At 41.4% G+C, this 26406-nt stretch overlaps 1 protein-coding gene across 4 annotated transcripts in view; it reads left to right on the top strand.

Moving 5' to 3' along the window:
• Positions 1-26406, top strand: part of RNGTT (RNA guanylyltransferase and 5'-phosphatase) — a 449575-nt gene that overhangs the window by 184293 nt on the left and 238876 nt on the right. For 3 of the 4 annotated variants that reach the window (XM_037894454.2, XM_043542650.1, XM_037894455.2), the window contains exon 11: positions 17999-18163. The exons of the other annotated variant lie outside the window; for it this stretch is intronic. In XM_037894454.2, coding sequence (XP_037750382.2) covers positions 17999-18163 — 165 coding nt within the window. The remainder of the gene's footprint in view (positions 1-17998; positions 18164-26406) is intronic. 4 annotated transcript variants of the gene reach the window in all.

Raw genomic sequence — 26406 nt, 5'->3', positions numbered from 1 at the left:
TATTTGTAATAAAATATAATAATATAAAGTGAGCACTGTACACTTTGTATTCTGTATTGTAATTGAAATCAATATATTTTAAAATGTGGGGAAAAACCCAACATATTTAATACATTTCAGTTGGCATTCTGTTGTTTAACAGTGCGATTAAAACTGCGATTAATCACGATTAATTTTTTTAATTGCGATTAATTTTTTTGACTTAATTGTGTGAGTTAACTGTAATTAATCAACAGCCCTAGAAATGATGTCTTAGTATCGTGGGATCAGAGTTCTCTCCACGGAGGCTGCCATTTTAATGATAGTTCCCAGCAAGAGTTGAGTCTTACGCACATTAGGGCAGAAGGAAATTATTGTACTTCAGCTGTAAATTTCGTAAATAATTATTTCACTGGTTTAACCAACTGTTAAGTGATTTAATATTTGCCTTATATTGACTTTAAAACTTCGATACTTTCAGTGCTTTCACACTATTAGATATAATTGGGTTATCTTTTGAATTACCCTGGAGCTTTCCTTTAAAGACTACTTCCTAATTATGACCAGTATGCAGGATTTTCAAGCGCAAAAGCGGGAACGTTAAATGTTTCCCTCCTTTTAAAAAAAATTTCTAGAAAAGTCAGTACCTTTAAAGGTTTCAGAGTAGCAGCCGTGTTAGTCTGTATTCGCAAAAAGAAAAGGAGTACTTGTGGCACCTTAGAGACTAACAAATTTATTTGAGCCGATTGAAGTGATCTGTAGCTCATGAAAGCTTGTGCTCAAATAAATTTGTTAGTCTCTAAGGTGCCACAAGTACTCCTTTTCTTTTTGCGAGTACCTTTAAAGGTTATCCAGTAATGGGGATAGTAAGATGAAGTGGTTTTTCCCCACTTTTTGTTTCTTGAAATTGTATAAAGAAGGCCTCTGATATATTTTTAATTTGCTGTGGATGTTTTTTAATTGTTTGTCCTGCTTGATTTTCAACTTGGAAGTGTTAGGTTTACAGAAACCTTGTCTTTTCTGTTTTGCTAGCAATCACCATGGGGAGCTAGAGAGTTGGAGTTAGGACACTTAAGCTATGTCTATGCTTAAATGCTGCAGCAGCACTGCTGTACGCTTCAGTGCAGATGCTCACTACAGCAACGGAAGGGGTTCTTCTGTCGCTGTAGTTAATCCACCTCCCCAAGAGATGGTAGCTATATTGGTGGAAAATTTCTTCCATTGAGTGTAGCGCTGTCTGTGCTGGGAATTAAGTTGGCATAGCTACATCTTTCAGGGATGTTGTGTTTTCACACCCATAGAGATATAGCCATGCCAATGTAAGTTTTCACTCTAGACGAGCCTGCTTAACTAACTTGATATCTTTCTTTAATGAGATTACAGATTTGGTTGATAAAGGTAATAGTGTTGATGCAATATACTTATTAGACTTCTGTAAGGCATTTGACTTTGTACCACATGACATCTTGATTTAAAAAACTAGAAAGATATAAAATTAATATGGCACACAGTAAATGGATTAAAAGCTGACTAACCAACAGGTCTCAAAGTGTAGCTGTAAGTGTGGAATCATCACTGAGTGGGTGTGTTTCCAGTATCATTCCTACAGGGATTGGTTCTTGGCCCAGCACTATTTAACATTTTTATTAATGATCTGAAGAGAAAACAAAATCATTACTGATAAAGTTTTCAGATGACACAAAAATTGGGTACAGGTAAATAAGGAAGAGGACAGGTCACTGATTCAGAGCAATCTGGATGATTTGGTAAACTGGGTGGAAGCAAACAATATGTGTTTGAATATGGCTAAATGTAAATGTATTTATCTAAGAACAAAGAATGCAGGCTATACTTACATGATGGGAGATCTTCTCCTGGGAAGCTGTGACTCTGAAGAAGACCTTGGGGTTGTGGCAGATAATCAGCTGTACACGAGCTCTGTATGCAATGCTCGGGCTAAAAGGGCTAATGCAGTCCTTGGATGCATAAACAGGGGAATCTCAAATAGGAGCAGAGAGGTTGTTTTACCTCTGTATTTGGCATTGGTGTGACTGCTGATGGAATGCTGTCTAGTTCTGTTGTCCACAATTTAAGAAGTATCTTGATAAATTGGAGAGGGTTCAGAGGAGAGCCACAAGAATGACTGAAGGATTAGAACACATGCCTTATAGGAATAAGACTCAAGGAGCTCAATCTATTTATCTTAGCAAAGAGAAGGTTAAGGAATGACTCAATTACAGTCCATAAGTATTTGCGTGAACAAATACTTAATTATGGGGTCTTCAATCTAACAGACAAAGGTATAACATAATCCAATGCTTGGAAGTTGTAGCTAGACAAATTCAATCTAGAAACATGGCATACATTTTTAACAGTGAGAGAGTTGGATGGATGGTGGATTCTCCATCACTGACAATTTTCAATCAAGATTGGATGTTTTTCTAAAAGATATGCTGTAGGAATTATTTTTGGAAGTTCTATAGCCTGTGTTATACAAGAGGTGAGACTAAACGATCACAGCGGTCCCTTCCTGTCTTGGAATCTATGAATCTAGAATCCTAATAGAAAGTTTGAGGGGTGTTGTATCTGTTTCCAGGTAATTTTCTCCTGTTGTCAGGTGTTTGAGTTATAGATGTTAAAAAAAAAAAATCAGTTTTATGCATCTAACCTACAAATCCCTTTCCTCTTCAGTTACTCAGGTTTCACTCTGTTATTGTGATGTCATCCTACTAGTTTTTCAGACATCCATTGAGTTTGCTAGGAGAAAAGCTGAATTTCTAGTGTGTTTTAAATAAAAATAAAACATAACCAAGACCTTTTACAAAATACCAGGCCTTCTCTATACATCACAAGTAAGGAAAAAAGTCCATATTTTTTTTTCTTCCTTTACAAGTCCCCCTTTTAAAGGGTTTTAAAAAAATGTAGTATTCTGCTACATGATGTGACCGAGATCCCAGGGGGGCCACAATGGGATTGCTCAGTTAGTGCACATTGCAAATAATGGGGCAGACAATCCCCAAAACTGGTGGTTATTCTAATACTTGGATTTACCAAGCCAGCAATCAAAAAGAGTTTCTGTAATACCTTACTGGTTACCCAGAAGCCAAAACACAGTTCCCTTAAAGCAGTCCAGCCTTGGGGTCCCTCCCTCAAATATGATGAGGATTATTGAAACTCTTGTTTATCATATAAAAAGTTCTGCCAGTCCCAAAGATCAGACACATTACCCACCAAGTTAATGAATATTTCAGATCTTGCCCAAATACATGCTTACAGCGATTTCTTATTAAGTAAACTAAAATTCATTAAAAAAGAAAAGTGAGAGCATATTGGTTAAAAGATCATTATACATACAGGTATGAATAGAGTTCTGAGATCAATTTCATAGTAGAAATGGTGAGCTTGAGTGTTGCAGAGTCTTTTTAGAATTAGTCCATAGGTTTAGTCCCAATGTTCAAATACTCAATATCAGGGCAGTCCAGATGGGACTGAAGATCTCAGTCTTACGACTCAAACTTCCTCTGGACGAAACTTAAGCAGATCTGATATGAAAGGATCAGGTCCCAAGAGTTTTTATAGATTTTTTTGCATCCTCTTGGCAGTTGTCTTGGTGAACAATAGGCTTTTGAAGTAACCTTCTATTTCCTAAACATCCCTGGTAATTAGCTATATTGATTAACATTAGACAATTGCCTATCTCCCATCATCTGCAGGTGATTTGCTGTATACTTCAAAGAGAAATCAAGACAGTTGATATCACTATATTTACAGTTCATTTAAATGTTAATATCTTCTCTTGATCACTGAATTAACAGAATACAGCAATGGACGGGAACTGTTTGATTACGTTCTACCAGTATATCTGTAAACACACAAAACCACTACATTATCTATCAGTATATGTCTAAAGGTTGAATCTGGGTCAATTAGTCTGCAATTTGCTTAACCCTTTCTGGCCCTGTGTTGCACATGATTATGTACACTTTGGAAGTGGTGGGCAGTATAGTAATTACACTTGCAGTGCACTTTATCATTTTCTCTGGAACTTGATTATAATCTACGTTTTCACTGCCTCTATAACATTTTTAGCTTTTTAAAAAAACTGAAGACGTCTGTTTAAATTTAAGAATTCTTTAACAGTCTCCCTTGTCCTATGAGATATTACTTGGCATTCTGGTATCTAGCTAAATAGATTGGTAAAGTTTTCTTTTAATATTTTTAGCAGCATTCACTTTCTATGTAGGATCATAGGAATTGCCATACTGCATCAGACCTGTGGCCATCTAGTCCAATATTCTGTCTTTAATAGTGACCAGCACCAGATTCTTCAGTGGAAGGTGCAAGAAAGACTGCAGTAGGCAGATTCTTCCAGTGCATCCAAATTCCTAATATTTAGAGAGATTGGCTTAAGCACCAAAGCATAAGGTTTTATATTCCTTCTGATTTTTTTCTCAGCATTATTTATTATAACTCTACATACATTCTAAAAAAAACCCCCATTATTAATTATGCATGCAAAAGTGGGCTAGGTACTTCACAATAAGATAGGTCCTTGCTCTTAAGAGCTTGCAGTCTAAATAGACAAATAGATGGAGGATGTTGAAAGGGACATGAGATAAAAGCAAAATGAATAAGATTAATTTTGGCATGTCTTATTAGTTCAATTACTTTTTTTCTTTCCTCTTTTTCCTTTATCTGCTCCCTCTCTGTCTGCCCTTAATCCAGGCCTATTCTCTCATACAGTCTTTGCTTTCCCCACATTCTGCCTCCTTGTTCTCCGTTCCCATCTCTTGGGCTGAATGTTAGAGTGCTACTTTTTTCTTGAATTCTCTCATGATGTATCTCGCTAATCAGAAGTTGCACTCAGTGGTCCCAAGTGTCTAGATCAGAAGTGTCTACAAATGTCAGCATAGTGTTTGCTAAGGTGAGGGCAGGGCCTCATGGCCTCTTCTGCTCCATTCCCAGAGACTCTTAACAGCTGCAGATGCTTCTCCTGCACAGTGAGTGACTGAGTGTGAGAGTGTGTGTATGTGTGTGTGCACGTGCGCAGAGGGGGAACCCTTATAGTCTGGTGTAGGACTGGTGGGGGGTGAGCTTTAAAATGTTTCCTTCTTAACAAAGGACATAAATCAGAAAAAAAGAAAAGTGAGCAAAACTCAAACAGCTTTCTTTTGGAAAAGAATGTGTTGTCATTGACTTATTGTTATATTATTATTTATAAACCAGTAGCTGCCATAATCTGCTAAGTACTATTCAAATACACAGATGATACAAACCTTACCCCAAAAAGCTCAGTATGTTATAATTTGTTTAAAAAAGAATTCCTTATGAAAAATACTTGTTACAAGTCGACACTTTTTTTTTTGGGTCTATCCTAATTAATTTGTGAAATATGCTGCTCCCTTCTTAAGGTGGTTCTTACAAACCAATGGTAATTGTGTAAATTAAGATCTCTTAACTGACTTTGGAAGATAGCCATATAATAGGTAATTTATAATGTGGAGCTGTTTTGTTCCATTATTTGGTCTTGATGAATTAGTTTCTAGATGAGTGATATCAAACCTCTCACCTGGTTGACATATTTGTGTCCTTCATGATGTACAGGTTCTGCAAAGTTGATGCTTTTATTAAAAAATAAGTGCCTGTGACATGCTATATATGAACTGAAGATGAATCAATGCAGCGTCTAAAAACAGTCTGAAAGTAACTATGGTTCTGAGAGGCGGGAACTCCCCAGCTGTCATTCATCTAATTAGGTGTAATAACTCCATAGTCTAATGGCAACATTACTATTTCATTGAGAGTTGCTGTGATGAGGGCAATGAAGAAAGGAGAAACATTGAAAGGAAGATAGGGAAAGAGGGAGAAACGAATGACCAAAATGGCTGTAGACGTAGGTGAGAATGTGTCCATACTATGTGATGCAGTATGGAACAATTAATGGACTTAGCAAATAAATAGTGATAAGGAAGGTCCAGATGCTGCCAGCCTTATATTTAGTATTTTACTTTACAGATAGTCTAATTTCAATGATAACTACATTTTAGTGCCTGTGGTTGGTTAGTTTGTACGTAAAAGGCTCATTCTACCTTTGATGTTTGTGCAAACCTCCCATTGACATCAGTGGGAGGCCTGGGGTAGTTTGATGAAAAGTACATTGTTTTAAGATAATTAAAAATGGAATTTTCTCCCTTCCACAGAATGAGTTCAACACACCCAGTTTAGGTAAAACACCAAATTATATATTTGGAGTCATTTTGAATGTTAATTGCTTTTAAAATGAAAGTTATTGCTGAACTTGTTTCTTGAGTATAAATATTTGTAACATGGTTCTATTCAGGGGTTTTTGTTTCTCAAGGTGGGAGAATTCACAACAGTGTTCTGTGATATGAATGCACACTGTATAAATATTGAATAAATTCTAGTGCCACATTAGTTTGAGTCTTATCTCGAGCAACAGTATCTCATGTTCTGTAGCCTCCTGGTACCACAGATAAAGTATATAAAACATTTTAAATGTTTTAGGCTTTTTGCCATTAGCTTGTCTCTGTGTTGAGTGATTCAGTGCTAAAGGTTAGAAAATGTTCATCTGAAAATGTGTTGTCAAATTCTAATGGCAGTCTTGCCATTTGTCTCATTTTTAGAAATTAAAAACCTTAATGTTCTAAGTTTTACAGTATTTTTCATTTCCATATATATTTTACTTTCTGTTCTTGTAAAAGAAGAATACAGAAATTAAGATGCATTATTCAACTGCCAAGTTGTTTAAATGTTATAGACCTTATTTAGGGGGCAAAAGACACCCTCGCATTTATTAACTTAATTTAAATACATATATTCATTAAGATATCTTAAATAAATAAAGTTTTAAAATTTATATCAGCAATTAATTCCACTGTCAAGAGAAATATGTACTAGTCCATTAGTATAGACTTCAAGATATTAGGCTTAAGGGCCCTCTGAAAATGGAGAGACATGATGGGATTTCTCTTTGGAAATGCAGATGTCAGCTGTGTGTGCTTTGAATTGTCAGTAATAATGTTACCACAGGCTGACATTTTAGCCTGTGTTTATATCATAGTCTTGTTCCAGAATCGTTAAAGTTGTTAAGGCAGTTATGGCATATGTTCTGTTACGGTTCAGTAAATCAAGGCATGTGTGGTACTTATATGCATATTTTGTGTGGGTGTATATAGTATGTAATGAATTATTCATATTATTTAAGGTACTGATTTGGGGAATAAAAAGGAATATGTTCTGCTGGCAGTCTATTTCCAGACCAAATTAAAAAAAAAAAAGAAAAAGAGAGAGATTCTCAGTCCATCCCAGGCCAAGCTCAATATCAACTGGATACACAGACTCAGAGTGCTTTATTGAAGTAGAACCTGGCAGCATTGTGATAGCGTTTCCATTAAAAACACTGTGCTTGGGGGATTTATCATTCAAATACCACACTTTTGCCATCTACACATTTCTCCATAAGAAAATGTCTATGGTATAGCTGGACAATGTAGGCTCAGGCACGACAAAATAAACAGCAATTTTCAGCCTTCCCACTTCCTACCTGAAGCATCCCTATTGGGCTAGTGAATTTTTTTCTCCTTTACCATGACTGTTTGTCTTTTGTCTGCTGCCTACAAGTCCTGAAGTCCAACATTTAATTAATTATTTTTTTTGCATCATTTCCCACCCAGTAGATTCAAAGTGGAGTAGGGGGGCATACATTTTGATTTAATGTATCTATAAAATTTGCTTTGTTTGGATTTAGTTTGGACTATTTAAACTATAGGCTCAGACATGACAAAATACCCTTTCACCATCTTTAGCAGGGGACAATCTGTGACTGGACAGCAGGGAAGGAGAGAAGTCCAAAATACATGGCAGAAGGTGATTTTTTCCCACCACACTCCCCTCCTTTGGTTCTCTGCTTTGCCATTGGCTGGGCAAAGGGGATTGGGCCAGCTGATAGGCAAGGGAGGGGCACCTGGCAGCTAATTTAACATAGCCTGGGCTTTTCAAAAGCCTTTTACTCTCCAGTTACCTGCAAAGAAGCAGTTCCTGTTTAGCCATATCTGGAGCAAGAAAACATTGGACAACACTGGAGGAGGCATGGGAAAAGAACCAGCACATTTTGGGCAAATAGTAACAAAGGCTTGAAAGGATTTTATATTCTGGGAACTTTGATTCAGAAGGGTCATCGTCTCCACACGGGCTCAGGTCTTGGGCTGGGACTGAGCCTCCCCCCCCTTCCTCCCTAGCAGCAATAGTGGCAGCTTGCTGTAGTGGTGGGGCAAGGATACAGGGAGCTTCCATGCCTGAAAGTTTCTTCCCCATCTTCCCTGCTGTTCTGGGTGGGTGTGTAATTGCATCCCCATTGGGGAGGAATGGGGCAGACTAGTAGGTGGAACATGTATGGACCTGTGTAGTTTCCACAGCCCCTGCAGACAGGGTGGCAGAGGTTGTGCAGCCAGGGGTGGCAGAAGTCAGAGCCAGATGGCTGCAGTTAAGGGGGAGAGAGTAGGAGCTGCTGCTTCTGTGGCATGGGGAACGGGGCCTTATAGAAGGGGTGATGGGGACTGGGCAGCTGGGATAGCATATGAGACCCAGCCAAGCTCTCATGGAAGTTCCACTTCTTGGAGGGAGCAGTATTTCTATTTTATACCCACAGGCTGGCAGATGGGTACACAGATCCTACTGCCTAAACAGTCTCTAGCCACGCACAATTGCAAGGGCACCTCGTATACCAAGTTGTGGTTCAGGGATCCAAGGTGAGGAACAGCTTCCATGTGCCAGAGAGGAAAGGTCAGCTGATGGACACAGGGTGCATCGGAATACAATCCCTGCTTGAGATGGAGACATTGGGAGGAAGGGTTGATGTTTGTATCTGGGGGCATTTTGTTGTGCATTGAACACACAAGTAGGTGGCCACATCAGAATATGTATCACAACTGAGCTTCAAAGCTGATACCATTTGCCTTTGATGATATGGCAGAAGGGGCGTGCGCTGGGGCCAGCTCATTTCCCTGCTGCATGCAGTGATGGCTGAGCTGTACTCACCTGATGTCCTGCTTATTCACCTGGGCAAAAAATGATTTTTGTGGACTGCACTGGATTAAATTTAAGGATTAGGATATAGAGGGAGCTGATTCTGCAGTTATGGCCTTGCGCTCAGTTGGTTTGGTTTGAGATGTTCACAAGATGAATTTGGTGGGTGGGACCACTGAGTCAGCCCATGTTGACAGGATGTGAAAAACTGTGAGCCATGAGGTAGCCAGGATAATTATGGAAGTTGGGGAGGGCTGTGATAACACAGGCGTATCTGATACAATGGTCCTGAGCTCTTTTAGGTGTGATGGAGTGCATCTGTCAAATGCTGGGTCTGGCGTTGGGCTCCTTGACCAGGGGTTGGGTCAGGCAGGAGATGGGTACCAGGCATGGTGGGTGTGGGGTGTACCCATGTTAGTTGCTGGTGTCTCCCTTATCTGGTGTCCAGAGTGGGTAAAGGCTAAAAGGCCCAGAGGTAAATGAGATATGGCATTTTGCAGTTGGACTTAGCACTCATGAGCAGGGGAGCCTGATGTCTTCGCAGACTGATGCACTCTCTGTTTCCCACCGCCTGGTGGCCTCTGTCTTCACACCCCCTTTTAGGTGGGGGAGGGAAAGGGGGAGGGGAGGAGAGAAGTTTCACAACAGAGCTGAGTTCATGGGGTAAATCGGGGATGGTTTACTCTGAGTTACTGTTTGGTTTCTGATTGAAGCCCTGTAACCTTCACTGGAACCAGTAAATGGCTCATGTGAGAAGGAGGTGAGGGCGGGGCAGGGGAAAGGAAGTATAGTGTCCCTTTCTGAGGTATAATTAATAAAGTTATAGTCTCCCATTTAAATCCATCCCATGTGTCATTCATTCATCTGTTGTTTGGCTTGATGAAGAGCAACTTTCAGCCTCCCCACTTCCTACCAGAAGAATTACATTAGTAAATTTTTTCTCCTTGATGGGGATTGGGGTTGTATTAAAAACAAAACAGTGTTAATAAAAGTACTACAACCATAGCACCTTGCACTGTGATCTCTCAGTACAATTATACAGAGTTACACCACGTTAGTAAAGCTTAGGGCCTGTCTACACTACGAAATTAGAAGTCAATCTTTAGCAACCGATTTTATACAGTCGATTGTGCATGTCCCCACTTAAGCGCATTAGGTCAGCGGAGTGCGTCCTCAATACCTTGGCTAGCATTGACTCACAGAGTGGTGCACTGTGGGTAGCTATCCCACAGTCCCCGCTGCCCATTGGAATTCTGGGTTAAGCTCCCAATGCCTGATGGGGCAAAAACATTGTCGCGGGTGGTTTTGGGTACATGTCGTCAGTCTCCCCTCCTTCCTCCTTGAAAGCAACGGCAAACAATCATTTCATGCCTTTTTTCCTGGGTTATCCATGCAGACGCCATAGCATGGCAAGCATGGAGCCTGCTCAGCTCTACACTGCTTTTGTGAGCATTGCAAACACCTCGCACATTATCCTGCAGTATGTGCAGAGCCTAGCTAGGAGCCGCCAGCACGAGGAAGATTGTGAGGAAAACATGGACACAGACGTTCCTGAAAGCACGGGATGTGGCAATTGGGATATCATGGCGGCACTGGGGCATGTTAATACAGTGGAATGCTGATTCTGGGCCCGGCAAACAAGCACAGCCTGGCGGGACCGCATAGTGTTGCAGGTATGGGATGATTCCCAGTGGCTGCGAAACTGCGTAATGCCACTTTCATGGAACTTTGTGAGTTGCTTCCCCTTCTCCCTTCCCCCCCAAGCTCAGGAATACCAAGATGAGACCTGCCCTGACAGATGAGAAGCAAGTGGCGATAGCCCTGTGGAAGCTTGGAACGCCTTACTGCTACTGGTCTGTCGGAAATCAATTCGGAGTGGGCAAATCTACCATGGGGTCTGCTGTGATCCAAGTAGCAGGGCAATCAAAACCCTTCTGCTAAGAAGGGTAGTGACTCTGGGAAATTTGCAGGGCATAGTGGATGGTTTTGCTGCAATGTGGTTCCCTAACTGTGGTGGGGCGATAGATGGAACGCATATCCCCATCTTGGCACTGGACCACCTTGCCAAAGAGTACATAAACCACAAGGGGTACTTCTTAATGGTGTTTCAAGCACTGGTGGATCACAAGGGCCGTTTCACCGACATCAGCGTGGGATGGTCGGGAAAGGTGCATGACGCTCGCATCTTTTGGAACCTCAGGCTCTTCGGAAAGCTGCAAGAAGGGTCTTTCTTCCCAGACTGGGAGATTACCATTGGGGATGTTGAAATGCCAATAGTTATCCTTTGGGACCCGGCCTACCCATTGCTCCTGTGGCTCATGAAGCCGTACACAGGCAGCCTGGACAGTAGTAAGGAGCAGTTCAACTATAGGCTGAGCAAGTGCAGAATGGTGGTAGAATGTGCCTTTGGGCATTTAAAAGGGCACTGGTGCAGTTTGTTGAGTAGGTTAGACTTCAGTGAAAGCAATATTCCCATTGTTATTGCTGCATGGTGTGTGCTCCATAAAATCTTTGAGAGTAGGTGGGAGACGTTTATGGCGGGGTGGGAGGTTGGGGCAGATTGCCTGGTGGCCAATTTTGAACAGCCAGACGCCAGGGCAATTAGAAGAGCACACCGAAGCTGTGCATGAGAGAGGCTTTGAAAAGCAGTTTCCTGACTGATCAGGCTATGGTGTGACAGTTGTGTGTGTTTGTCCTTGATGCAAAGCCACCCCCTTTGGTGAATGTACTTCCTTGTAAGTCAGTCCCCCTCCCCCCTTCGACCACAGCTGGCACAGGAAATAAAGTCCCTATTGTTCTGAATCCATTCATTCTTTATTTATTTAAAAAAACTTGAGATCATTGGCAACTCTGACTAGTAAAAGGAAGCCCGGGTGTACAAAGGGTTTGATAATGGGGTGGGGTGTGGGAGGAGGGAAGGACAAGGCCACATTGCTTATTGTAGCCACACTACAAATCAAAGCTGTTTGAATGACAGCCTTCTGTTGGTTGGGCCATCCCCTGAAGTTGAGTGGCAGGATGCCAGGAACCTCCCCCCCCACGTTCTTGGGCATATGGGTGAGGAGGATATGGAACGTGGCGAGGAGGGCAGCGGGTTACACAGTAACTGCAGTGGGGATCTGTAGTCTAGTTGCCTTTCCTGCTGCTCCACCAGATGCCTCATCATGTCCGTTTGCTCCCCCATTAGCCTCAGCATCTCCTCCTGTGTGTTATGATCACGCTCACTGTATGCTTTCCTGGCCTTTGCCATCGAATGCCTCCATGCATTCAACTGTGCCCTATCCGTGCGGGAGGATTGCATGAGCTCTGAAAACATGTCATCGCTAGTGCGTGTTTTTTGCCTTTTAATCTGCAATAACCTCAGGGACAGAGTTGGTGCGGGGAGCACAAAAACATTTGCAGCTGCAGGGGTAAAAAAAAGGGAGAGTTCAGAGAAGATACATTCCTGAGAACAAAAGGGAGACTCTTTCACAGTGAATCAAGCAATTCACAGCAGACAGCACATGTGTTTTAGGTACAAGATTGCATTTTGCCTTTTATATTGCCTTTTATATTGAGTGCCTGCTGGTATGGTGACATATCACAAACGGCTGGGCAACAGAATTTGGTTTGCAGGCAGCCATGGTAAGCAAAATGGTTTGTGAGGTTGGCTTCTTCTGCATTCATAACATGTGGGAATGGTTTAAAACTGCAGCGCCCTCCTTTCCCATAGCAACCAATGCCAGTTGTGTTTGCCATTTAAAAGGAGGGACTGCAGTTTTGGGATGGATGTGCAGCACACCTCTCTTCCAGCGTGGCTATTCTCTGGGATGATCCCATTTAGCCAAGCGTAAACAGAAGAGCATGCCCGGGATCTAATGTGTTGGGGATCACCAAACAGAGGGGATTACTGTTCCCCTACAAAACTTGCCCTATTTCAACTAGCAGACCGTGAATGATATCACTCTTCTGAGGCTGACAGAGAAAAATAAAGGCCGAATGTTGCATGAATGCGACCATAACCCAGGACAGTTCGCTGCCATGCTTTGTGTTGCAATGATTCCAGACCACTTGCTACTGGCTTGGTATGGTAAAATGCCCTTTCGTCCTACCGTAGAGGATGAAATAAGGCAGCCCTCCTCAGAAACCACCTGCAAAGGCTTTCAGAGTACCTCCAGGACAGCTTCATGGAGATGTCCCTGGAGGATTCCCGCTCCATCCCCAGACATATAAACAGACTTTTCCATTAACTGTACTGGCCACGAATGCATCCCGATTGTTCAGGGCAAATCAAACATTAAACACAATTGCTTTTAACCCCTGTAGTGTCGTTACAAATGTGCACTCACCAGAGGTGCCTTCTCTGCCATCAGGGTCCAGGAACAGTAGGCCATGAGAGGGTATTGGCTCCAGGGTGAGGAAAAGGTCCTGGCTGCCGGGGAGAACGGATTCTCTGCTTGCCTGCTGTGCATTCTCCTCCTCCTCCTCATCCATGTTGCGTGAGGCTGCCACCTTGTAGGTGTCCACGGAGAGTGTTGGGGTACTGGCGAGGTCCCCTCCCCCAGAATGGCATGCAGCTGATCATAGAAGCAGCATGTCGGGGGCTCTGACCCAGAGTGACCGTTTGCCTCCTTTGTCTTTTGGTAGGCTTGCCTGAGCTCCTTAATTTTCACGTGGCATTGCTGTGCATCCCTGGTGTAGCTTCTCTCCACCATGCCCTGTGGGATTTTGGCATATATATCAGCATTTTTTCTGCTGGATTGGAGTTCTGCCTGCACAGATTCTTCTCCCCGTACAGCAGTCAGATCCAGGGTCTCCCGTTCGCACCATGCTGGAGCTCGTTTGTGATTCTGGGACTGCATTCTGGGTCACCTGTTCTGCTGAGCTCACTACACTGACCAAACAGGAAATGAAATTCAAAAGTTCCCAGTGCTTTTCCTGTGTACCTGGCTAGTGCATCAGAGTTGAAAGTGCTGTCCAGAGTGGTCACACTGGAGCACTCTGGGATAGCTCCCAGAGGCCAATACCATCGAATTGCACAGCGCTGCATCTACACTACCCCAAATTCGACCCAGGAAGGTCGATTTTAGTGCTACTCGCCTCGTCAGGGAGGAGTACAGTAGTTGATTTTAAGGGCCCTTTAGGTCGGCGGAACAGGGTTGGTTGTGTAGACACATTCATTATAAAATCAACCTAAAGCGGCTAAATTCGACCTAACCTTGTATTGTAGACCAGGCCTTAGCTAGGAAGAGGTGTTAATTCAGTAGACTTCTTTTCTTTGTGGGGGCATGTCTCAACTTAAGTTTTTACTCATGGTTTTACACATTAATTAACCCATGCTAACACAATTGCCAATTCTAGTGTAGATGGACAAATATGTTTCTTGCTAGTTGTGTTTAACCCTAAAATACACTATCACAACAAACATTTGTTTCATGGAACAAAACAAGTGTGTAGTGTCTGCACTAGAATTTAAAACCTTTTTAATTAACACGTTAAACACAGCTAAAGTGCCATATCATCAAGCAGCACTGAACCAATAACAACCTCCCTTCACAAATTATCAGAACTTGCAAAATCCTGAAGTCATTTTAGGTACTCAGATACTTATAGGTCTAAAAAAAAATCTGATACATGTCTAATGAGGCATGTCAAGTGTTAAATGTCCAGAATGGATTCTAAAACACATTATATATTTTTGGAAAACAGTTTTAAAATATCTCTTTCTCACTGTAAGAGGGAATTTACACAATCTCCAAGTTTTAGTTTTTCCTTCAAGTTATTTATTACAGGCGATGTTACCTCTAACTATTTTTTGCTAAAAGCTGGGGTCTTCTTTTTTAAATTGGATGTTATCATTTGGAGACTTAAGATCAGTCTGGGACATGTCTGTCTTGTATTTCTCTCTCTCAACAATACTTGAATTCAATATGTCCTTGATTTAAATTCAGAATTATGCTAATTTTCTGTTCCTTTCTAAAAGTGGATGCTTTGAGAGAGTGAAACCCATCCCAATTTTTTTACTTGAGTGATTGATGAATGATTTCCGAGCTATTTCCCATGATTTCTGAACCACATAGACTCTTACATCAGTCTAGCTTTGACCTTTATATAAGGAAACCAGTGGTAATGTACCGTAACTAGCTTTGCAATAAAAATGTTAGTGTCAGAACTGTGGGAGATAATTACTTCAGAGTAGGTGTGAGAAGGAAAGGGATTCTTTATGGCAGAGAGAATTAGGTGATTAGAAGATTTCATATGGAATCAAATAAAAGAATTGAAATTGCTAGCTACTAATGGCTTCAAAACAATTTATGCCACTACTGTAAAACCCTTTTAAATGATTAACTGTAAAATTGTGTGAACACAATTTCCTGTTTATTTCAGGATAAAAGATTTAAAATATTAGTTAAACCTAGTTTTTTGAAGTTCTTGTTAGAGATGAGTGAGCAGGGAAGTGGTTTTAGGAAAAGTAGCAGACTAATAGGGTAATGAACTTCAACTTTTGAACTTCAAAATATGTAACCAGAAAAGACTCATTGAGAATCAGGTCTTTTCTTCCGTAACTTGTTGCAGAGATCAAGGTGGTGATGCCCTGTACTTTCACAAATTGTAAATAGAAAATAAATCTGTGTTTAGTTAACCATTAAATTTCCTCTGAGTGGACAAGGTCAGTCATTATGTAGATGTGTTTTCATGTATGCTCCACACAGACTGGCTTGAATGAACAATGGAGTGGTAGTTTTTTTGAGTGCCAGTGCCTAAAATTAGATCCCACAGCTATAGCCTGCCTTATATGAAGTGAATAATGTGAGAGTGTTGCTCACTCTTGCTTCTAGAATTTTCCCTACCCTAACTATTCATTAATTCAACTAGGCCTTCATTTAAAATGGAAAAAAATAATCAGAAAAATGAGATGACAAATGCTCCTTTCATGTTGATGCTGTGCCATCCCTCTCATATTTTTGTTGAGAAATGGTTATTAATCTTTCCCTCTTTAATAGTTTAGGTTCTCCTTCTGCTCCTATATCTGCCTTTTGATTTGGGAATTGGGTGATACTTCTACTGATCACAAAGATGGCCACTTCTGATAGTCCTTTTTTTTTAAAAAAGAATAAATGTTGCTATTCTAAGAACATAAGAATGGCTCTACTGGGTCAGACCAAAGGTCCATCTAGCCCAGTATCCTGTCTTCCGACAGTGACCAATGCAGGTGCCCCAGAGGGAATGAACAGAACGGTAATCATCAAGTGATACATCCCCTGTCGCTCATTCACAGCTTCTGGCAAACAGAGGCTAGGGACACCATTCCTGCCCATCCTGGCTAATAGCCGTTGATGGACCTATCCTCCATGAATTTATCTAGTTCTTTTTTGAACCCTGTTATAGTCTTGGCCTTCACAACATCCTCTGGCAAGGAGTTCCACAGGTTGAATGTGCACTGTGTGAAGAAATACTTCCTTTTATTTGTTTTAAATCTGCTGCTATTAATTTCATTTGGTGACCCTTAGTTTTTGTGTTATGAGAAGTAGTAAACAACACTTCCTTATCTACTTTCTCTACACCAGTCATGATTTTATAGACCTCAATCATATCTCCCCTTAGCCATCTCTTTTCCAAACTGAAAAGTCCCAGTCTTATTAATCTCTCTTCATACGGAAGCCGTTCCATACCCCTAATAATTTTTGTGGCCCTTTTCTGAACCTTTTCCAATTCCAATATATCTTTTTTGAGATGGGGCGACCACATCTGCACACAGTATTCAAGATGTGGGCGTACCATGGATTTATAGAGAGACAACATATTTTCTGTCCTAGTTTCCTATTCTAGTTTCCTATTCCTATCGTATTCCAGTTTCCTATTTTCATTTCTTATAGCTTTCTAAAGCTTTCATAGTTTATGGTCAAATTTTTGTGCCTTGTTCACTGCAGAAGGAAATTTTGCAGGGGTAGTTTGTGAAAAAATGTACATTATTTTTCAAAGTGAAGGAGGAAGAGGCAGAATGGGGTATGGACTTGGCAAAGTAAGTCTCAAATATTTTAGACTCTGGACATAATAATGCTAAAGCATGAACTATGTCTTGTATTGCTATAAAATTGACCCATTTGATTGAAATTAACATTTCTAAAATTAGCGTTACATTTCTACATAATCTGTTCCTATTCAGTTAATGGCAGCTACAGTAAGTTACCACTTGCTAGTACTCTAAATATAACAAACCACATTATAATTATTAATGTTCCAGGTGTGTTTTTTTGAACTGCCTTACTTATCTGATATATTACACCAAAAGAGTAAAGAAGGATATAAAATGCGTAATATCTTTCAGCTCTTGAAAGGCCACAGTTTAACACCTGAGAATTAAACAAGAACTTTAGTACCCTTTATGACTGAGCAATAACCTATTCTACTAGTTTTTGCTGTCCTTATGGAACACTATTTTTTTGTGTGTGCAGATTTTCTAATCTACAATGTGTTCAACTTCATTTTCTATAACAAAAATGCTAATCTCTACTTCTTGGTACAAAAGGTGTTTGTAATACACACGAAGCAAGGGTTTGAGTTAGCTTTGCAAGTTATCTTGTCAGCTAGTTGTCGTTAACAATTATGAACAAAGTGGACTAAATAATATTAAAACAGCACTATATTAAAAATACTGTTATGGTTATCTTACACAAGTCTATACTTATTAAATCATCAATTTTAGATTACTTGGTCTCTTAGTTCTTGAACACACAAGTTTAGCAGGACATTTTTTTCAAAATAAGCTATCATTGGATAGATAGGGCATCAAACCTCTTCAGCCCTAGAGAAATATGTGCAAGCTGGGAAATTTGACAGGAATATGTATATTTTGTTATGTTTTGATGATAATCAGTGTATCTGTGTATTTATAAATATTTTGTTTTTAAATATTTTGTAAGGCAAACTTCAGTCTAATCATAATTTGATAAACATTTAGGTATTTTATATTATTTTTTGTCTAACTTGGCAGGGACAGCCAGTTGGAGAATGTGATTTTAACATTCGACTAGCATGTATAGAAAAAGAGATTATATTTCCACGACATGAAAAGATGAAGAATGGTCTTATTGACAAAGCACAGGAACCATTCAGTGTTCGAAACAAACCATTTTTTGACATCCACGCTGCAAGAAAGGTAAATTTATTGAATTTAGGTTTATTAATGTTGTGGTGCTAAAGACAGTAGCTTAGTTCTGAATATGGGTTTTCCCTCTGTTAGCAATTGACATTGCTATAGCTAGACTAAGGGGGCATTCAGTGCTCCTTGGCTGGGATTTGGGAATTAGTCACTCTGAATATGGCTTGTTGCTTTAATCTGTCTATTCCTTCTGGAATACCATTTTCTCCATTTACAAAACCCTTCTTTACTTTTACACAAACTTCAGTTTTATCTGACAATGCTGAACTGTTGTTGTAGTCGTGTTGGTTTCAGGATATTAGAGAGATAAGGTGTGTGAGGTAGTATCATTTATTGGATGAACTTCTGTTGGTGAATGAGAAAAGCTTTTGAGCTACATACAGCCCTTCTTCAGGTCCTGAAGAATTAATGCTAGGGATTCAAAGACAGGAACCTGTTACCTTTTTTTAATGTGTTCCTTGATTTTCTGTTACCTTATTTAGCTATTTATTTACAAATGTTAGAATTCCTAATTCTCATTGTGCACTTCTTCAGTGTGGAAAGGTGATTTCCTTCAGTACAGCTATTTTAAATTCTTCCATATTGGTCGGCATGTGACCCTTATTTCTCCTAAAGCTAGCTGCCCATTTGTACTCTTCCCGGCCGTAGCAATTAGTCATATGTAGTCCTCTGAAAAATACTTGCAGCCAAATGTAACAGTTGAGCATTGAATCTCCTGCTTCCATGTGTTTTTATTATTGCTTTGAGTTTGAGGCAGGGAATGGGCTTGCCGGAGAGCAGGCAGAAATTTCAGAACCGTTTGGCTAACAGAGTGACTGATGAAAACTACAAGAAGGAGAAAGAATTGTTAGAACATGGTCTTCAAACAGAATGATAAATTAATAGAGAGCACTGGTCCTGGGAAAGTTTCAGTCCAGAGCAGTGGTACTCAGACTGAGGCTCCTGAGCCACAAGTGGCTCTTTTATGTGTCTCCTGCAGTTCTCTGCAGCACATAATATTAAAACTGTGTGCTTTAATTATTAACCAGTCAGGATGCTTTTACTGTGTTGTTAACCAATTGTAGTTGATACAATAATAATACTTGGTAAGTTATTTTGCTGTGAGAATAATTACACACACACACACACACACACAAAATATTTCCTGTCATACTGTTTAAATATGAATATATTGTACTATAGTAAATGAAACAAATTCACTCTACTGTGGCTCTTTTGGGTAATGTTGATTGCTACGTTGGCTCCTGAACCACTGAGGTCTGAGTATCACTGGTCCAGAGAGACTTTATTTCTGATTGAGGCTTGTGAATTCAGTGCAGCATAAGCTTGACCGCTCTTTCTTTAGGTGTATTAAGTTATTTTGTACTGCCAATCAGGAAAATATTTTAAGTAACTAATTAGATAACATTGTATAGAGATTTTTGAATTCAAAATAAAATTTTCACAGGGGAAAAAGTAGCTCTTGACTGAAATACATAGTAATTGTGCTTGAGATTTAAAAAAAATCTGAGACAAAGAAAATATTAACTGGAAGAATTACATTGTGTATAATTTATAGTTACTGGAAATGTGCTGAGATCCCAGAAGATTTAACTTGATGATTTAAAAATTCAGAAGGAAACTGAACTCTCTTTAAAATGTATTTGAATGTATTTATTCAAATTTATCAAAAAAGCTTTTCCAGAGCTCAAGGTGCTATACAGTCATAAACACATTCAAAACTTCTATTGGTCAGTTGTTTTTGACCATAGATTCATAGATATTAAGGTCAGAAGGGACCATTATGATCATCTAGTCTGACCTCCTGCACAATGCAGGCCACAGAATCTCACCCACCCACTCCTGAAATAAACCTCTCACCTATGTCTGAGCTATTGAAGTCCTCAAATAGTGGTTTAAAGACTTCAAGGAGCAGAGTATCCTCCAGCAAGTGACCTGTGCCACATGCTACAGAGGAAGGCGAAAGACCTCCAGGGCCTCTTCCAATCTGCCCTGGAGGAAAATTCCTTCCCGACCCCAAATATGGCGATCAGCTGAACCCTGAGCATGTGGGCAAGATTCACCAGCCAGATACCCAGGAAAGAATTCTCTGTAGTAGCTCAGATCCCACCCCATCTAACATCCCATCACAGGCCATTGGGCCTATTTACCATGAATAGTTAAAGATCAATTAATTGCCAAAATCATGTTATCCCATCATACCATCTCCTCCATAAACTTATCGAGTTTAATCTTAAAGCCAGATAGGTCTTTTGCCCCCACTGCTTCCCTTGGAAGGCTATTCCAGAACTTCACTCCTCTGATGGTTAGAAACCTTTGTCTAATTTAAAGTCTAAACTTCCCGATGACCAGTTTATATCCATTTGTTCTTGTGTCCACATTGGTACTGAGCTTAAATAATTCCTCTCCCTCTCTGGTATTTATCCCTCTGATATATTTATAGAGAGCAATCATATCTCCCCTCAACCTTCTTTTGGTTAGGCTAAGGAAGCCAAGCTCCTTGAGTCTCCTTTCATAAGACAGGTTTTCCGTTCCTCGGATCATCCTAGTAGCCCTTCTCTGTACCTGTTCCAGTTTGAATTCATCCTTCTTAAACATGGGAGACCAGAACTGCACACAGTATTCCAGGTGAGGTCTCACCAGTGCCTTGTATAACGGTACTAAAACCTCCTTATCTCCACTGGAAATACCTTGCCTGATGCATCCCAAGACCGCATTAGCTTTTTTCACGGCCATATCACATTAGCGGCTCATAGTCATCCTGTGATCAACCAATACTCCAAGGTCCTTCTCCTCCTCCGTTACTTCTAATTGATGCGTCCCCAGCATATAACTAAAATTCTTGTTATTAATCCCTAAATGTATGACCTTACATTTCTCACTATTAAATTTAATCCTATTACTATTACTCCAGTTTACAGGCTCATCCAGATCTTCCTGTGTGATATCCCGGTCTCTCTCTAAATTGGCAATACCTCCCAGCTTTGTATCATCCGCAAACTTTATTAGCACACTCCCACTTTTTGTGTCGAGTTCAGTAATAAAAAGATTAAATAAGATTGGTCCCAAAACTGATCCCTGAGGAACTCCACTGGTAGTTTGAAGAGGAAAAAATATTTCTAGGTGAGAAGTCATATTTTTCAGCAAATATTTTTACCTGTTCTACTAATATCACCTTAAATTTTTAAAATAGAACATTTTAAAAATCAGTCTAAATTTTCATTATATATGCACTTTTACTGTTCCCATTTGGCTTAGTTTGATTGATTAAAATAGTGTAGTCAATTTTTCTCCAGAAGAGCAGAATTCCAAAAAATCAATGAAACAAATGTCATCTTCAGAGAGAAGTCACATGTGTGTTCCTGTTTTCAGGATATTCAGGGGCTCATAGAATTTTGGGACCAACCTGTTGCCAAACTGGCTTTCTTTCCACTTTCCCCAGCTAGCGGTGTGGCTTCCCCCTTTAAGAGCCCTCACAACACTCCTTATTTTAGTCTCCCTGCCCCCAGCTAGCATGATGGAACAGGCAAGTATGCAAATCTGAAGTTCCAAAAGTGCTCCATCAATAAGCAAGTCCTTCCTCAGTGCAGGAGGCTGGAAAAAATTACCTCTCAAGGTCTCTTCCAGCCCTGCATTTCTAGGATTCTGTAAGGGTCCACAGTGAGAGAGCTCTTCCACAACTCTTTTCTGCACTGGACTATTGATTTGTGAAGGTAACAGGCCTGGAACACAAGTGATCTGATGGGGTCTCTTTTCTTTGCCAGGGCTGAGATTAATCAGACACTGTGCACCATGTGACTCTTACCTGCAATATGTGTCCCTCACCAGCTGTATCTGGTCTCATCAGGGAGAGCCACTGCAGGGTAAATTAAGATACCCTTTTAAAAACTAATATCTATCCTTTCCTCAAAAGGAATGTCTTGAGTTCCTCCCCATGTATGAAAATGGGTAACATGACTTCTTTGAGTAGTGTCTCTATGGATGCTGCACTGTAGGTGCTGCGCCTGGGATCAGAGATTGGTAGCATTGCCCATAGGGCCGCACATGCGCTCCTCCCATCTCACGCTGTGGGCAGCATCTATATATAGTGCTGTGCAGTCCAACCGCCTTCAGTTCCTTCTGAACCGCCTTTGGTCTGGGACAGAATCCGGATCAGAGCCCTTCTTCCTCCTTGACCTTTAGAGATACTCTCATTAAGGTAAGTTACATTAGTAGTGATTAGCCATTTCCATTAATTTTCTCCCCCTAAAAAAAACAACTTTTAGTTACTCTTCCCTCCCTATTACCTTACGCTTCCCTGTTTCCCGTCCTCCCCGATTGGAAGCTTTCCCCCTTGGAAGTATGCCGGGATCCCCTGGTTCAAGAGGTACCTCTCTTGTCTGGAGGCCTTTCCTGTGAACGACGGTCACTCGTGGTGCATCCACTGCTTCGGTGAGGGCCACATCGCACAGAAGTGCACCCGCTGCATCAGCTTGACTACTCAGGCTGAAAAGGACCATGAACTCAGACTGAAAATTCTCCTCATGGAGAGTTCTTTACAGCCAGCTTTGGACCCGGCCGTGATATCTCTCCAACGTGGCTCTCGCCTCGGCTCAGTCATCAGCCGACCCACTGCTCACTGCAGCCATCCAAGAGGAAATCCTCTGTTTCCGACTCAGATGGGAAGAAATGGACCGCTACATCGCCTGCCAAAGAGCCGCCTCAGAGAAAGGCATCTCCTGGGAAGTCAGTAGCCTCAACGTCCTCAGGGGTGAGACTTCACTCCTATGACCATCCGCGTACCTCTGGTACAGGACCTAAACAGAAGTCCAAGGACCCTAGATGGACAGAAACACAGGTGGGGACACTATCTCTTGGGACCAAGAAACACAGCACAAGATCTTCCGAAATAGTACTGAGTTCCTCATCCAAGACAATCTTGGATTCTTTGACACCAGCGACTCTTTTTCCACCAACCAAACACTCAGCACCAAGTAAGCCCTTGGGGCCGATGTGAACCTTGACACTGTGAAAGCTCTCTTCACCAAGTAAGCTATCTATCAGCCACTCAAGGGAATGCATTCTATTCTTGGTACTGATAGTTCCTTCACTTTCCAAACACCCACCATTGTCGATGATGCCCCTGCCTACTCCACAGCAGTTCAGCTATCCAAGGGACCTTGTTGTCTCCGATAGATCTGAGTTACCTCTCCTTGAGAGCTCCCTATAGCTTATGCCTCTTCTCTGGAGTTACAACACTACTGAGAACTGCTTCACCCTTTCCCGGCAAGGAAGAAGAGGAAGAGGATGAAGAGTGCTCTGTTCCACCCACAAATCCAGAACACACACACAGACAATCCTCTGCTCATCCCCTTTACCCAGAACCAAACTGGGGTCGTGGTACGGACCCTCATGGATGGAACCCCACATACCAATTCATCCACATTAGCCTTACTGGGACCCATGGGGTAGGAATAGGGCACATTTTCCCAAACTGCCCATCAAGCAGAGCCAGAAACACACACAATTTATATCCTATCTGTCTCTCGACTATCTGATGTTGATGCAGTAACGGTGGAGCAACAGCAGGAAGACATATAGGAAGAGATTACACCACCACTCCACTTCTCTTCCTCTTCCCCTGATGGGGCCATCATGCCACCACCTCATGCATCAGAGACAATTTCAGACACTTTCAAGAACTACGCAGAATCACAGACTCTCTCCAGTTCCCTCTGGAGGAAGTCAAAGAGCAACAAAACAAGCAGCTCAATATCCTACACACCTCCACATTGGAAAAGATAGCCCTCACTATTAATGAGGCCCTTTTGGATCCTGCGAAGGTACTCTGGAAGACCCCAGCATCCATCCCGCCAACCTGCAAGTGACTGGACAAAAAATACTATGTCCCTGCTAAGGACTTGGAATTTTTTTTTCCCCAGCCTACTCTAAACTCCCTGATCATTAATGAGGTACATAAGAAGGGAGGCCAACACCACCCCAGGGCAGCGCCAAACACAGGGACTAGAAGCAACTAGACTTGTTCATTCACAAAGTGTATTCTTCTGCTATACTTCAGTTCCATATTGCCAATTACCAGGCTCCTATGGCCAAATACAATCATATGAACTATTCTAAAATACCAGGAATTCTGTTAAGATCTGCCAGAGGATAAGAAGGAGCAATTCCAGGCACTTGTGTCTGAAGGACACCTTCTTGCCCGCACAGCACTACAAGCTTCCCTGGGTTCTGCAAACACAGCTGCCTGTTCTATCACAACAGCCATGGTAATGAGACGAGCATCCCGGCTTCACCTCTCTGGATTCTCTAAAGATGTATAGACCACAGTCGAGGATCTAACCTTTGAGGGATGCACACACACGCGCGCACACACACACACCCCACCCCACCAGGGCTGAAGAGATGTCAGGGGAAATACTAGTGTACCTCAAGATCCTGACCTGCACGTTTTACTCCTCACCATCAGTCTGATGCACAATGAAGACGACTGTTGGACAACTGTTTAGCCCCTTTTAATCCATTATGGCAGGAAATCACTTCAGAGATGTGGGTCATGCAAATAATCAACAAAGGGTATACTCCATTCCATTCCCTATGGGTGCTCCACTACCCACCCACCTCCCCTCTGCTTCAGAGCTCAAAGATTAAGCTCTGCAGTAGAGAAGGAACTAAGGCCGTTTGGACCACACAGCACTATAGATAGATGCTGCCAACAGTGTGAGAATGGGGAGAAGTGCATGTGCGACCCAATGGGCACTGCTACCCGAAGATCTCTGATCCCAGGCGCAGGGGGAACTGCTGCATCTACATTGAAACACCTATGTGACACACGTCTCAAAGTACATCAGTTATTGCACATGGGGAATAACCTTCTATTTTTCTCAAAGAAGAGTCTGATAATTTATTCTTATCCTTAGCCTCATTCTCAGGAAGTAAGGTTGAGATGTCCTTTGCAGACCTCTCCCTTTTTGTTTCGTCTTTAGTTATGCCTCAGGGTATGAAGGGAAATGAGCCATTAAGTAAGCCCCTACCATTCCCATGACAATAACTTCTATGAAGAGATCTTGCTTCTCCACGAAGGAGGGTTCATGTCTCCCCCTCACTCTCCTCCATAGACACCCTCCAAAATGGAAGGAAACAAAAGGAGAAATCCACAGACTCTAATGACATATATGTTTGCAACCATGGCCCAAAGGAGTGTAGCCATGGTAGAAATTCAACTAGAAAAGGAGTTGTCATTGAAAACAAAGAATCTCCTCTCTAAGGTAAAATCAGATTGCATCATACTGCTGCATGCCTCTTTTGAAGGAGTCGTTTTGGACCACAAGGGGCCATCTAAATATCCTATAAAACCCAAATGCTGAAGAATTCCTTTCCCTCCTGAAAGTTATCACAGTGGTGGATCCCTGGCAAAGGATATACTTTTCTCAAGGTAGGTGGGGCATGAGGATGTTCGGAGAATCGCATGTCTTCCCTAAGGACCCTACCAACAAGAAAATAGCACTCCAGAAAAGGTTTAGAGGCATCCTCTGCTCCCTTGAAGCTCCTACAACATGGTTACAGCAATCCGTTGGCGGGAACAATATCGTATTTGCTGGACATTTTGCACCAGTTTAATGGAGCTAGTGTCCTCTTTGTACTTCTGGAGCTGCACTTCCCAGCTAATGTCTTTATTGTCCCTCTAATATCCAGGAACCCCACCAAGTGCTGGGTTATGCTTGAAAAAGACCTCGCATTAATATAGTGTCAACTCCAGAAGAAGAGGAGGAGTTTCTTAAGGCTATACTGCATCTTCTTTATTATTAAGAACTCAGTTTGGATCTACATTGTTTTAGACCTGGAGGCTTAACAGACCAGACCAGTGTAGTGGTTCTGAAATTGTCCTTCACCATATCAGCAATTCTTCATGAGATCTTCTGACAACTGTGCTCTCAGAGAACATATTTCTATATCTCCATACATACATGGATCTTGAATCTTCTCATGTTTGGTCACAGAAGGTATACTTGCCGGAACAAGACTAACATTGGCCACACAGCAGTGATAGCTGCTAAATTAAGTTTCCTAGGAACACCTCTTGTCCTGGTCCACATGCTGATCAGGACATTCTCATTTGTTACAGCATTTGCCTAGCCACTCTGGAAACTCACTCTGACTGTGTTCTCCAGGTACATGGATTTGTAATAAACCTGATGAAAAGCTCACTGAGACCCTCTCAGAAGATTGATCACTTGGAGATT

This window comes from Chelonia mydas, chromosome 3 (assembly GCF_015237465.2).
Source record: "Chelonia mydas isolate rCheMyd1 chromosome 3, rCheMyd1.pri.v2, whole genome shotgun sequence".
NCBI lineage: Eukaryota > Metazoa > Chordata > Testudines > Cheloniidae > Chelonia > Chelonia mydas.
This window is presented reverse-complemented; position numbering and strand designations above follow the sequence as displayed.